Raw genomic sequence first — 13,890 nt, 5'->3', positions numbered from 1 at the left:
ACCTACAACAGAACGTTAGGTAGGGCCATATCCTTATACATTTCGGAGCTCACCCACCAACGTTGTCAGATGATCGTACTCAGCCTCTTGTGTTTGCCGATTTCCCACCCAAACACTGTCTCCTCCACCTAAATAACTGGTTTCATATGTAGTTATCGTTAAAATGGTTAATTATTGGTCTTTCTTGGCAATAGTTATGACTCAGAAACTGGTAAATATGATGCTCTGAGTACGATAATCTGGCAACTTTGTCACCCACCCACATTCAGTAAGGCTTTTGTAGAGGATGTGTTAGTATTTCCAAGGGTAGTTTAACAAGGCTTTTGCACTATGAACGTGACACTCATAAAAGGAAAACATATTAATGATTAGGAGGAAAAGGGGAGGGAATAGAAGAGGAAATGGGAGTGGAAGAAAGGGAGGGAGGAAGAGATAAACGGTAGGAGTAGAAAAGAAAAAGGGATAATGATGGAAAGGGATTGATAGGGAGGAAGGGACAGACAACCCGACTAATCATCTTTGAGGCCTTGGGAAATAGCTGTTAGAGAATTGGGACATAAGTAAACGAACATACACACATACATACCTCTGACTTCGTGGGTTACAATAGGCCCGATGGAGTTTCTGAAGGGAGGGGAGGTGGAGGAGGTGGAAGGTGGAGGAGGCTGTTGATGGTGGTTGGGGTAAGGCATCCTCTCCACCTTGCCCTTTTCCTCCCCGAAGTCGTCCTCGTCATCATCATCAAAGTCATCGGTGAAGGACGACGCTGATGACTCCCTATCCTTCTGAGGGTCGTATGGAGGTGGGGTGGTCGTCGCTGTGGTGGTGGTGTTGGTGTTGGTGTTGGTATTGGTGTTGGTGTTGGTATTGGTGTTGGTGTTGTTGGTAGTGGTGATGACTGGCTCCTCCTCGTCCTCGTCCTCGTCCTCGGGTGGTGATGGTGCTGGTCTCTTCCCCGGCGTCCCTCTGGTGGTGAAGTCCAAGGCCGCTGAGAGGAGGGAGCGTGTGGCCTCGAACGCTGATCTCGTCTGACTTCGCGCTGACTCGTGGCGGGAGATGCTGCTTGTGGAGGAGGAGGTGGAGGAGGAGGAAGTCGTGGTGGTGGTGGTGGAGGAGATGGCGGTGGTATCAATTTCCTGGTAGATGGCGTTGTCTTCACTGCCTCGCCTCGTGGTGGTTGTGGTGGTGGTGGAGGTGGTGGGTAGTGTTACAGGGACATCATACACCACCTCTTTCTTGCCGGGTGGAGTTGATGTGGGGGTCGTGGAGGTGGTGGGGGTGGGGGTGGGTAGCGCCTGGCCTAACCCCATCCCCTCATCCACTCCCGTTCCCCCTCCTCCACCCTCCTTCCCACCCCCCACACTGACAAGATTCGGAGTGGACACGGCTCCTGAGATACCAGAGATTGGGACCTTTGGGGTGACTGGGACTGGGGTGGCGTATATCCCCCTGGAGGTCACCGGAGGGGGTTTTAGGGGCACACGGGGCTTGTCCTTGAGGGTTGGGGGTTTGGGGGTGATGACAGGCCTGGCCCCGGGTACCCCCTTGAGGCAGGAGGTCGAGGCATAGAGGGCCGACTTCTGGATACCTGCCGTGGGCGTGGGCACCTCCGGCGGGGTCTTGATTTCTCTGAGGAAGTCCGGGGTGGCAGGGGCGATCACGTTGGAGGGGCAGCTGTAGGGGTCCTCATACGCCCCCCTGGAGGAGTGGAGGAAGGAGGAGTTCTGCTGGATGGGCATGGAGGGGGTGGAGGAGGTGGGGGGTGGGGACAGCATGACAGGGGTGCCGAAGGTTGACATCCCGCTTGAGGTGCTGCTCTGGCGACTTGCTGGGGCCTTGGACTCCCTGGGGGGCGGGGGGGACTGACTCACCCCCCCGGAGGCCTCAGTGGTCCTTGGGGTGCCCTGGAATTCACCTTCGCCTTCACCCCCTGGACATGACTCTCCCCTCACCCCCCCTGACTCACGCTTGCTGGGGTCAGGGAGGGCTGTGGTGGGGGGTGGGGAGGGTGAGCGTTCTATCCTGCTGCCCCCCCTGTCTTGCGTGGAGGAGGAGGGGAAGGAAGTGGAGGAAGGGGTGGAGAAGCGTCGAAGTGGAGTCTCCTTCTTCGTGAGCCCATTGGTGAGTGATCTTCTTGGGGCGGTGATGGGTGGGCTGACCTTCGCGGGGGTGGAGGTGGTGGAGGTGGTGTCTGGTGGTGCAGCGTCAGGAGGTACAGGAGGAGGTGGAGGGGAGGTGGAGGGGAGAGGTGGAGAAGGAGTTTTCCTCTCACCTCTCTTACTTAAAGTGGAGGATTGGAGAGAGGATGTATCTTCCTCCTCCACCTTCTCCCTCTTCTCCTCCTGTTCACCTCCTTTCGTTGTGACCTTACTCGGAGGGGCAGGGCGGGAGGGGGGTGAGGTGGGGGGTGAGGTAGGGACAGCGGGGGGGCCTATGGAGGGGCGTGCAGGGGTGGAAGGATAGGATAATGTGGAGGAGTGAGGGGAGGTGGGGGTCACATCCTTGGTATCCTTCAACGGTGTGCAAAGGTCATCGAGGCACGTGACCTTTTCCTTGACCTCCTGAGCGTACACGTCATCGATGGAGGTGACCTTGTGGGCGGCCTTCCTCTCGACCGGCTCCTCCGCGTGGGTCTCCTTCTCTACCATCTCCTCCTCAAGAGACACGTACTTCGGGGGCGCATCCTTGAGTGGGACTTCCAGGGGGGTGACGCCGGGCCGCACCACTTCCCCGTTTTTCATAGGCAGGACCTGGTTGACGCGAGGCTCCGAGGAGGACGTGCGGGCGATCAGCGGCTTCGTGGAGACCAATGGCGAGGAACGTTTCAACTTGACCTTCCCCTCTTGTTGCTGTTGAGGTTGTGGCGGCTCCTGTTTGGTCTCCTGTTTGGCTCTATCAGTCCTCCTCTTGTTCTCCCTGCCGAGTCTCTCCAGCGCCTCAATCTCCGCTAAAATGAGCATTCGTTTGGCCTCCAGTTCCTTGACGGAGGGCAGGATCTCCTCTTCCGGCAGTCCCTTCGTCAGGTTGTTGTTGTCGGAGTTAAATTCGGTGTTCTTGAGCGTCTGTCGCCGTCGCACGCGTTCCTCCGGCGTCAGGTCGGTGATGTCCTCCAGGAAGTCATCCTCGTCATCATCGTCCTCGTCCTCGTACCCGTCCTCCTCGTCGTCGTCGTAGTCCACGTCCCCGCCGTAGCCAATCACCTCCTGTAGCTGCGGGTTGAAGGTCACGCCTCCCTTTTTACCTGTTTTCTTGGGAGCGGACGGTTTTCTCAGGATGCTTTTAGCGGAGATGACTGTGTTCTGCTCCACCTTGCTTTCCTCTTCCTCCTCTTCCTCCTCCTCTTCTTCTTCCTTCCCGTCACTTTTGATGGAGCCCGTGTCGCTGTTCGGGAAGGAGTAGGACGCACGGCAGGAGGTGGAGGAGGCCGTGGAGGCGGTGGAGGAGGGGGAAGAAGCGGAGGACACCACGCTGTCATTACTCGCTTCAGACCCCAAATCACTGCTCGTGTCGCCTTTTTCAAACTCCTCCTTCTCCACACTCCTCCGTCCCTCCCGCCGCTCCTCCGCCTCCTCCTTCTCACCTAGGAGCTCCGTGAGTATCCTGGCCTGGCTCTGTGACGTGGGGAGTGCCGGGGAGGGCTTGGTGGGGGAGCTGGGGGAGAGCGTAGTGACAGGGGTGGTAACAGTGGAGGAACCAAGTCGACGGGTTAGGCTCCCACTGCTAAACAGGTCTGGGACGTCGCGATCACTCAGTTTCAGGTTCTTCTCGTTCTCTTGGCTCACCAGGGAGGAGGCCACGCCCCGTATGAGGGAGGGGGACATGAGGGAGGCGCCGCAGGAGGGGGTACTCACAGCAGGATCCGACTTATCAATCACGAGGGCCTTCCAGGAGGACTGTGAATAGTAACCCCGTTGATAAACATGACCGGCCACGCCTACATACCGCTTGGACCCGCCCCGCACCCCCTCCACGCCCCGATGCAGGTCCTCCTCCTCATCCCCGAGCCCCGTGTCCCCGCTCCCGACCCCGCCCACGCCCCCACCGCCGCCCCCGCCATTGCCGCCGCCGCCCCCGTGCTCCTCCTTACTCTTGAAGCAGTTTGAGCACAGGTCCCTCCGCCAGGTGTTCTGTACGAAGCTCCGGCAGATCACGGACATGTTGGCAGGTGTGTGGCAGGTGTGTAGGGGAGGTTAGGTGTGTGAGAGGTGTGAATGGGGAGATTAAGTGCGTGTATAGGGAGTCAGATGTGTGTGTTTGTGTATAAGGGAAGCTGTATAGTGAAGGCAGATGTGTGTTTGTGCCGGACAGGTGTGTAAGAGAAAGTCAGGTGTGTGTAGGGGAGGGGGGCCAGTAGTTTTAATTATGTGGAAGGGGAAAGGTATGTGTGGGTTGACAGGTGTGTGCGTGTGTGCGTGCGTTGCCTTCAGGTGTGGGTGGAGGTCACGTGGTGTGGGGTGACCTCTGGTGGCGCTTCCACATAGCTCCGTGGTGACCTCTGCGCTCCGGGGTCACGGCTGGGGAAAGGAAAGTGTGGGGATTAGGTCACTTGTTTTTGGGGGGTGGCACACACACACACACACACACACACACACACACACACACACACACACACACACACAATGTAAGCATTTCACAACACAAAACATAATAGTGGTTCACAACAAAAGAAACAATAATAAATAAATAAACCAAATAAACAAAACGAAGAAGAAGAAGAAGAAGAAGAAAAATAATTCACTCTTGGAAGCAAACTATAGCAATTAATATTAAACGAAAAAAAAAACAGTAACAATAATAATAATAATAATAATAATAATAATAATAATAATAATAATATAAGAAAAAAAATATATAAAAAGAACAAAACGAGAAAAAACAAAGAACAAATAAGGTGAGAGAGAGAGAGAGAGAGAGAGAGAGAGAGAGAGAGAGAGAGAGAGAGAGAGAGAGAGAGAGAGAGAGAGAGAGAGAGAGAGAGAGAGAGAGAGAGAGAGAGAGAGAGAGACACACAGACACACAGAAAGACAGACAGACAGAGAGAAAGACAGACAAAGACACAGACAGAAAGACAGACAAACAAACAAACAAACAAACAGACAGAACCTTGTGGTGGATGAGTGACTGTTCCTAGCAATCGAAAGTTTGATAGGCTCAGTAAACAGGCGTGGGCTGTGGCTGACAGATGGTGGCTTACGAGCGGCCTGACAGGAGCGGTTACCTCCCCCCTGTGGGCTGACGGGAGGGAGGGAAGGATGGGGGGAGAAGGAGAGAGAAGGACGAAGGGAAGGAAGGTAGGAAGAAGAGAGATGGAAGGATGATAAGCAGGGAGGAAAGGAGAATGAGGAGGAGAGGGAAGGAGGAAAATAGAGGAGATGGAAGAAGGGAGGAAACGAGAGGGGGAGGGAAGGAAGGAAGGAAAAGGAAGGAGAGGGAAGGAGGAAAAGAGAGGAGAGGGAAGAAGGGAGGAAAAGAGAGAAGGGGGAAAGATGGAGGAAAAGAGAGAGGGAGGGAAACATGGAAACATGGAAACATGGAAACGCAGGCAACAGAAAGCCTATTGGCTCATTACGAGGTTGCCCGCTTTGGTGATTTAATCTGCTCGACAGCCTGGGGCCTGGGGAGCAGATGAAAGCACCTCGACATTGAGGAGCAGATGAAAGCGCCTCGATATTGAGGAGCAGATGAAAGCAACTCAATATTCAGTTTACTCCCGACGCAGCGAAGTGACGGTCGATTCTATATTTGAAGGAGTTGATAGTATTCGCATTTACTACTTCTGAAGGAAGATTGTTCCAGTGACGGATGACTCGGTTTGAAAAGAAACTCCTTCCGATGTCTGTGTTACATCGACTAGACTGAATGGGTAAACCGTTATTTCTAGTTCTTAGGTTGGTTTGCAATTCAAAGAAATTGGAGTAATCGACGTTATTGAATTTTTTTAGATACTTGAAGACTTGAATCATATCTCCTCGTAGGCGTCTTTTCTCCAATGTAAAGAGATTGAGTCGCTTGAGTCGTTCCTCGTACGGTTGAGCCCTTAAGGTTGGTATCATTTTCGTGGCGCGTCGTTGAATCCTTTCCAGTAAATCAATGTCCTTTCTGTAATTAGGAGACCAGAACTGTACTGCATACTCGAGGTGCGGTGATACCATGGAAGTATACCAGTATAGCATCAAGTCTGGCGTTTTACACTCGAAGATCCTCGCTATGAACCCGAGCATAGTGTGGGCTTTGTTGTATGCTTTATTACAGTGATTCGCGTGTATCAGGTCACTGCTGATAGTGACTCCAAGATCCATATCCTCCTGCATCGCTTGCAGAGGTCTCCCATTCATGATGTATGTGTTTACTATTTCTGGACCCAATGTGCATGACTTTGCATTTGTCAACATTAAAGGACATTTGCCATTTTTCCGACCATTCGATAATGTGATTGAGGTCTTTCTGAATGATTTCGTAGTCGGTCTTTGTGAGGGCCTTTCCCCCCACCTTAGTGTCATCAGCAAATTTCGATATTGTGGATTTCAGTCCTGATTCGAGGTCGTTGATATATATGATGAAGAGAATGGGTCCCAGCACTGACCCTTGAGGCACTCCACTAGTGACTGGAAGCCAATCGGAAGGCTGTCCGTTGAGTAGTACTCGTTGTTTTCTGTCGGTGAGCCAATCTCTTATCCACGCGATCAGATTGGCTCCAATGCCCGCCGAGTGCAGTTTCTTAAGGAGTCGCTCGTGCGGTACCTTGTCGAAGGCTTTCTGAAAGGAAGGAAAAGGGAGGAAAGAGAGAAAGAAAGGAGGAAGGAAGAGAGAGAAAGGAGGGAGGGAGAGAGAGAAAGGAGGAAGTAAAGAAAGGAAGGATGGTGGACGAGAGAAAGAAGAGGGAAAGAAGGAAAAGGGAAGGAAGGAAGGAAAAGGGGGAAGAGGGAGAGAAAGAAAGGAGGGAGGGAGGAAAGAAGAAGGGAGAAAGTGAAAAGGGAGAAACGAAGGAAGGAGGAAGAAAGGAGAGAAAGAAGAGAGAAATAAGGAAAAAAAAGAGAAAGAAGGGAGGAAGTGAAAAGGGAGAAACGAAGGAATGAGGAAGAAAGGAGAGAAAGAAGAAGAAATAAGGAAAAAAAAAGAGAAAGAAGGGAGGAAGTGAAAAGGGAGAAACGAAGGAATGAGGAAGAAAGGAGAAAGAAAAAGAGAGAAATAAGGAAAAAAAAAGAGAAAGAAGGGAGGAAGTGAAAAGGGAGAAACGAAGGAATGAGGAAGAAAGGAGAGAAAGAAGAGAGAAATAAGGAAAAAAAAGAGAAAGAAGGGAGGAAATGAAAAGGGAGAAACGAAGGAATGAGGAAGAAAGGAGAGAAAGAAGAAGAAGAAAGAAATAAGGAAAAAAATGGCTTATCTCCGTCACACTGGAAGTAAAAAGAGAGAAGAAAGAAAACGGGAAAGCGTAACCTTGTATAGAAAAAGAAAACGGAAATATCGGACCCGTATCGGCTAATCGTTTTTATTTTTTTTATCGGAATATATCGGTTAAGGGACCAAACAACCACTAAAAAAAAGGAAAAAAAAAGAGAAGGAAAATGAAAACAGGACATTCTTCAACATTTCTACGCCTAAAAGCACACATCATTGACTAGGCTTTCGTATAGTGGGCATTTCCAGGGGTAGTTTAATGACCCTGGTGGTAGTTTGACCCTTCCTGTACCGTGAACCTAAAATTGACAAGGCTTTCATATAGTGGGCATTTCCAGGGGTAGTTTAATGACCCTGGTGGTAGTTTGACCCTTCTTCTGTACTGTGAACCTAAAAAATGACAAGGCTTCCATATAGTGGGCATTTCCAGGGGTAGTTTAATGACCCTGGTGGTGGTTTGACCCTTCTTCTGTACTGTGAACCTAAAAAATTACTAGGCTTTCGTATAGAGGGCATTTCCAGGGGTAGTTTAATGACCCTGGTGGTAGTTTGACCCTTCCTGTACCGTGAACCTAAAATTGACAAGGCTTTCGTATAGTGGGCATTTCCAGGGGTAGTTTAATGACCCTGGTGGTAGTTTGACCCTTCCTCCGTACTGTGAACCTAAAAATGACAAGGCTTTCGTATAGTGGGCATTTCCAGGGGTAGTTTAATGACCCTGGTGGTAGTTTGACCCTTCTTCTGTACTGTGAACCTAAAAAATGACTAGGCTTTCGTATAGTGGGCATTTCCAGGGGTAGTTTAATGACCCTGGTGGTAGTTTGACCCTTCTGTACCGTGAACCTAAAAATGACAAGGCTTCCATATAGTGGGCATTTCCAGGGGTAGTTTAATGACCCTGGTGGTGGTTTGACCCTTCTTCTGTACTGTGAACCTAAAAAATGACTAGGCTTTCGTATAGAGGGCATTTCCAGGGGTAGTTTAATGACCCTGGTGGTAGTTTGACCCTTCTTCTGTACCGTGAACCTAAAAAATGACTAGGCTTTCGTATAGTGGGCATTTCCAGGGGTAGTTTAATGACCCTGATGGTAGTCTGACCCTTCCTCTGTACCGTGAACCTAGAAATGACTAGGCTTTCGTATAGTGGGCATTTCCAGGGGTAGTTTAATGACCCTGGTGGTAGTTTGACCCTTCCTCTGTACCGTGAACCTAAAAATAACTAGGCTTTCGTGGGAGTTCCGAGCATTTCCAGGGGTAGTTTAATGACCCTGGTGGTAGTTTGACCCTTCCTCTGTACCGTGAACCTAAAAAAAGCATCCACTACAATCCGACTCTTCTCCTTTTTGATGTGAGAGGCAGGAGAGTTTGACAATACCGACCTATCACTCTTCTCCACCACCACCGCCGCCGCCGACACATACCAGACACAGGACCATCGACAGTGAAACCCTACCTGAAGCACACCTTTTTTTGCTCATTAGCGAAAGCGGTTGGCGGGGAGACGGAGGAGAGGAAGGAAGGGAAGGATTGATGGAGGGGCGAAGGAGGAGTGACTGAGAGGGAGGGAAAGACATGGAAGGGAGAGGAAAGGTGGAGGAGGAGGAGGAGGGAAAGAAGGAAGGGAGGAAAGGGTTGAGAATGAGAGGAAAGGTAAGGAGAAAAACGAAAAGGAGGAAGCAGAGGAAGAGAAAGGAAGAGGAAAGGAGGAAGAAAAGAAGGGAAAGGAGGAAGAAGGAAAGGGTTGAGAAAGACAGGAAAGATGAAGGAGGAAGAGAAGAGGGGAAAGGAGAAGGAAGGAAAGGGTTGAGAATGAGAGAAGAGGAAATGAGAAGGAAGAGGAGAAAGTAGAGGAAGAGAAGGAGGAGGAAGGAGGGTTGAGGACAGAAGAGATAAGGAGGAAAAGAAAGAGAAGGAGAATAAGGAAAGTGGAGGAGGAGGAAAGTTTGGAGAAAATCGACAGGTAAAGGAGAGAAGAGGAGGAGGAGGAGGAGAAAAGATAAAGAAGGAGAAAGGAGGAAATGAATAAAAGGGAAACAAGGAAGAGAAGAAATTAAGAAACGGAGGATGGAAGTGAAACGGTGAAGGAGGAGGAGGAGGAGGAGGAGGAGGAGGAAATAAAAGAAAAGTGATATGCGGAGAAAGAAGAGGAGGAGGAGGAGGAGGAGGAGGAGGAGAAGGGGTTAGAGGGAAAAAAATAGCGGGGTAGTATTACTTCTTACATAAATTTTCACACGGCGGAAAGGAAAGGAAATGAGAGAGAGAGAGAGAGAGAGAGAGAGAGAGAGAGAGAGAGAGAGAGAGAGAGAGAGAGAGAGAGAGAGAGAGAGAGAGAGAGAGAGAGAGAGAGAGAGAGAGAGAGAGAGAGAGAGAGAGAGAGAGAGAGAGAGAGAGAGAGAGAGAGAGAGAGAGAGAGAGAGAGAGAGAGAGAGAGAGAGAGAGAGAGAGAGAGAGAGAGAGAGAGAGAGAGAGAGAGAGAGTGAGAGAGACAGACAGACAGAAAAACAGACAAATTTTCACACGGCGGAAAGGAAAGGAAATGAGAGAGAGAGAGAGAGAGAGAGAGAGAGAGAGAGAGAGAGAGAGAGAGAGAGAGAGAGAGAGAGAGAGAGAGAGAGAGAGAGAGAGAGAGAGAGAAAACCTGATCAAGCAACGGACGTCACTTCCTGGTCTCACACACACACACACACACAGAGACGGACACCTGAGGGTATAGTATTTCACCACTCACAACACACACACAAGGAGGCGAGGGACAGGTTTATGCGAGTTTCCCCTCTTGACGCAGCCGTTGGGGAGGTCTCCGTTTTCTTTCAATGGACCATGAATGAAGGAGTGAAGCAAGCAAGAAGGAAAGAAGAGGGAGGGAAAGAAGAGAGGGAAGGAAGGAAGGGAGGAAGGGAGGGAGGGAGGGAGGGAAGGAAAGAAGGGAGGGAAGGAAGGAAAGAAGGAAGAAAAGAAAAGGAAGGAAAGAAGGAAGGAAGGAAGAAAGGAAGGATGAAGTAAAGGAGTAAAGGAGGAAGGAAGGAAGGAAAGAAAGAAGGGAGGGAAGGAAGGAAGGAAGGAAGAAAATAAGAAAAGGAAGAAAATAAGAAAAGGAAGAAAAAAAAGGAAACATGGAAATACAGGCAACAGAAAGCTTATTAGATCATACGAGGTTGCCCACTCTACAGCTCTCATCTGCCCGAGCCGACAGTCGCTTTGTGCCTGCAGAGATCAAAGCACTTAGGTTCGTACGTTCAGTTCACTCCTGACGCTTCGTAACGAAATAGTGGTCGATTTTTATTTTTATTTTTAAGGATTTGATGGTTTCCGCACTAATTACTCCTGCAGGAAGCTTGTTGCAGCGGCGGATGACTCGAGAGAGAACTCCTGCAAATGTCCGTTTTACATCGCCTCTCTTGAATCGATAGACCGTTATTTCTAGTTCTTGCTGGGAAAGATGGAAGGAGGTGAGGAGGTTAAGGAGATAAGAAGAGAAAAAAAGGAAAGGGGTTACAGGAGGAAGTGTCAAGCACCTCCTTTGAAGTTTATTATGCTAAGGACACGCTCTAAAGTCTGTTATTACCCGCCTGTCAACGCGCTCTCTCACCCATTCAAGGCAAAGGAACGTGTTTTTTAAGTAGTTCCCCTTCTTAACGTTTTCTGCATGGTTAAGAGGAGACTGACTAACAAGCATTTCCTTCGTGTCTTTTATGCTAAGGACAAGATCTGGGGTCTCTATACGCGCCTGTCAACGCTCTCCCCCATTCAAGGCGAAGAGACGATTTTAAAGTAGTTTCCCGCCTTCTTAACGTTTTCTGCATGGTTGAGGACACTGACTAACACAAGCATTTCCTTCACGTCTGTTATTAAAAGGACAAGCTCTGGGGTCTCTATAAACGCCCCAGTCAACGCTCTCCCCCATTCAAGGCGAAGAGACGATTTTAAAGTAGTTTCTCCCTTCTTAACGTTTTCTGCATGGTTAAGAGGAGACTGACTAACACAAGCATTTCCTTCATGTCTTTTATGCTAAGGACAAGCTCTGAGGTCTCTATACACTCCCCTGTCACCGCTCTCTCCCCGCCATTCAAGACGAAGAGACGATTTTAAAGTAGTTTCCCGCCTTCTTAACGTTCTGTGCATGGCTAAGAGGACACTGACTAACACAAGCACCACCTTCACGTCTATTATTAAAAGGACAAGCTCTGGGTCTTTCTATACACTCGCCTGTCACCGCTCTCTCCCCGCCATTCAAGACGAAGAGACTATTTTAAAGTAGTTTCTCCCTTCTTAACGTTCTGTGCATGGCTAAGAGGACACTGACTAACACAACCACCACCACGTCTACTATTATAAGGACAAGCTCTGGGTCTTCTATATACGCGCCTGTCACCGCTCTCTCCCCGCCATTCAAGACGAAGAGACGATTTTAAAGTAGTTTCCCGCCTTCTTAACGTTCTGTGCATGGTTAAGAGGAAGCAGACCAACACAAACACCACCTCCACGTCTGTTATTATAAGGACAAGCTCTGAGGTCTCTATACACTCCCCTGTCACCGCTCTCTCCCCGCCATTCAAGACGAAGAGACGATTTTAAAGTAGTTTCTCCCTTCTTAACGTTCTGTGCATGGCTAAGAGGAAGCAGACCAACACAAACACCACCTCCACGTCTATTATTAAAAGGACAAGCTCTGGGTCTTTCTATACACTCCCCTGTCACCGCTCTCTCCCCGCCATTCAAGACGAAGAGACGATTTTAAAGTAGTTTCCCGCCTTCTTAACGTTCTGTGCATGGCTAAGAGGAAGCAGACCAACACAAACACCACCACGTCTATTATTAAAAGGACAAGCTCTGGGTCTTTCTATACACGCGCCTGTCACCGCTCTCTCCCCGCCATTCAAGACGAAGAGACGATTTTAAAGTAGTTTCCCGCCTTCTTAACGTTCTGTGCATGGCTAAGAGGAAGGAGACCAACACAAGCACCACCTTCACGTCTATTATTAAAAGGACAAGCTCTGGGTCTTTCTATACACTCGCCTGTCACTGCTCTCTCCCCGCCATTCAGGACACAGGGGCAGCGGATAGCACACAGGACAGTACCTTCAGGCTCTCACAACAGGAAGCTTCAACAAGAGGAACCTGTTATCAAATACAAAATCTCTTCCCTTTCTCCCTCCTTCCTTCCTCCGGCTCTCTCTCCCTCTCCCTCCCTCTGTCTCTCTCTCCTGCCCCTTCTCTTCCCTTCCCTTCCTGTCCTTTGCTAGCGTCAATATCCTTCAAAGTGATGCTTGTGTTAGGCTTCATCCCTTTTACCTCTTCTTCCATTCCTTCTTCTCCTTCTTCCTTCCCTTCTTGTTTGTTTCCATCCATTCTTCATTTTCTTTCTATTCCTTCTTTTCCTTCTGTCAATCCATTCTTCCTTTCCTTTCCATCTCTCCTTCCTGTCCTGCACCTCCTCCCATCCCTTCTTCCATTCTTCCTTCCTCTCCTTCTTCCTTTCCTTCTCCCTTCATTCCATTCCTTCTTCTATTCCTCCCTCCTTTCTTTCTTCCCTCCCATCCTTTCTTTCTTTCCTTCTCCCCTTCTCCCATTCCTTCTTTCTCTTCCTACTTCCATTCCTCCTCCATTTCCTCTCTCCTTCCTTCGTCCGTCCACTTTCTTTCTGCATGTTCATTCCTACTTTCCTTCATTCCTTCTTTTTCTCCCTCCCTCCCTTCTTTCTTCTCTCCTCCTATCTCTTCAAGCTTTCCTCCACTCCTCTCTTTCCTTCATTCCTTCTTTTTCTCCCTCCCTCTCTCCCTTCTTCCTCCTCTTCTCCTATCTCTTCAAGCTTTCCTCCACTCCTCCCTTTCCTTCATTCCTTCTTTTTCTCCCTCCCTCTCTCCCTTCTTCCTCCTCTTCTATCTCTTTATCCTTTCCTTCATTCCTTCATTTTCTCCCTTCCTCCCTTCTTCCTTCTCTTCTCCTATTTCTTTATGCTTTCCTTCACTCCTTCCTTCTTCCTTCCTTCCTCCTCCCAGCCCATCTTCATCCATTCTTCCTTTCCTTCTTGTTTATCTCCCTCCATCCTCCCTTTCCTTTCTATTCCTTCTTCCTGTCATCCATTCCTTCTTCAGTCAATCCATTCTTCCTTTCCTTTCCATCTCTACATGCTGTCCTTCCCCTCCTCCCTTCCCTTCCCTTCTCTCGCTCTTCCATTCTTCCTTCCCTACTTCCTCTTCCTCTCCCTCTCACTCTCTCCACAATAGACGGAGGAACCCGAGGCCGTTAACCCGCATAACTCTCTATACAAGGAATCAGACACCTGTATCGACTTAAAAAACAGTATAAAAAGTATGTCTCTCCGCCTTTCTTCTCTCCTTTTCTTATCTCCCTCCCTCCTTCCCTCCCGCGTCCCTCCTTGATTTCTTCCTCCCTGCCTTCCCGCCTCCCCGCCTTCCCGCCTTTCCGCTCTCTCTCTCAAATGAAAATAAACAGTTGAATTAATAAGCTAAAGACGGATAAGGAAAAAAA

The 13,890-nt window shown here is 49.5% G+C and overlaps 1 protein-coding gene across 5 annotated transcripts in view; it reads right to left on the bottom strand.

The window, feature by feature from the left end:
• Positions 1-13,890, bottom strand: part of LOC126986399 (serine/arginine repetitive matrix protein 2-like) — a 59,137-nt gene that overhangs the window by 10,002 nt on the left and 35,245 nt on the right. For all 5 annotated transcript variants that reach the window (XM_050842540.1, XM_050842542.1, XM_050842543.1 and 2 more), the window contains exon 3: positions 587-4,514. In XM_050842540.1, the coding sequence (XP_050698497.1) occupies positions 587-4,157 (3,571 nt within the window). In that variant the 5' untranslated portion in view covers positions 4,158-4,514. The remainder of the gene's footprint in view (positions 1-586; positions 4,515-13,890) is intronic.

Source organism: Eriocheir sinensis, chromosome 61 (genome assembly GCF_024679095.1).
Source record: "Eriocheir sinensis breed Jianghai 21 chromosome 61, ASM2467909v1, whole genome shotgun sequence".
NCBI classification, from domain to species: domain Eukaryota; kingdom Metazoa; phylum Arthropoda; class Malacostraca; order Decapoda; family Varunidae; genus Eriocheir; species Eriocheir sinensis.
This window is presented reverse-complemented; position numbering and strand designations above follow the sequence as displayed.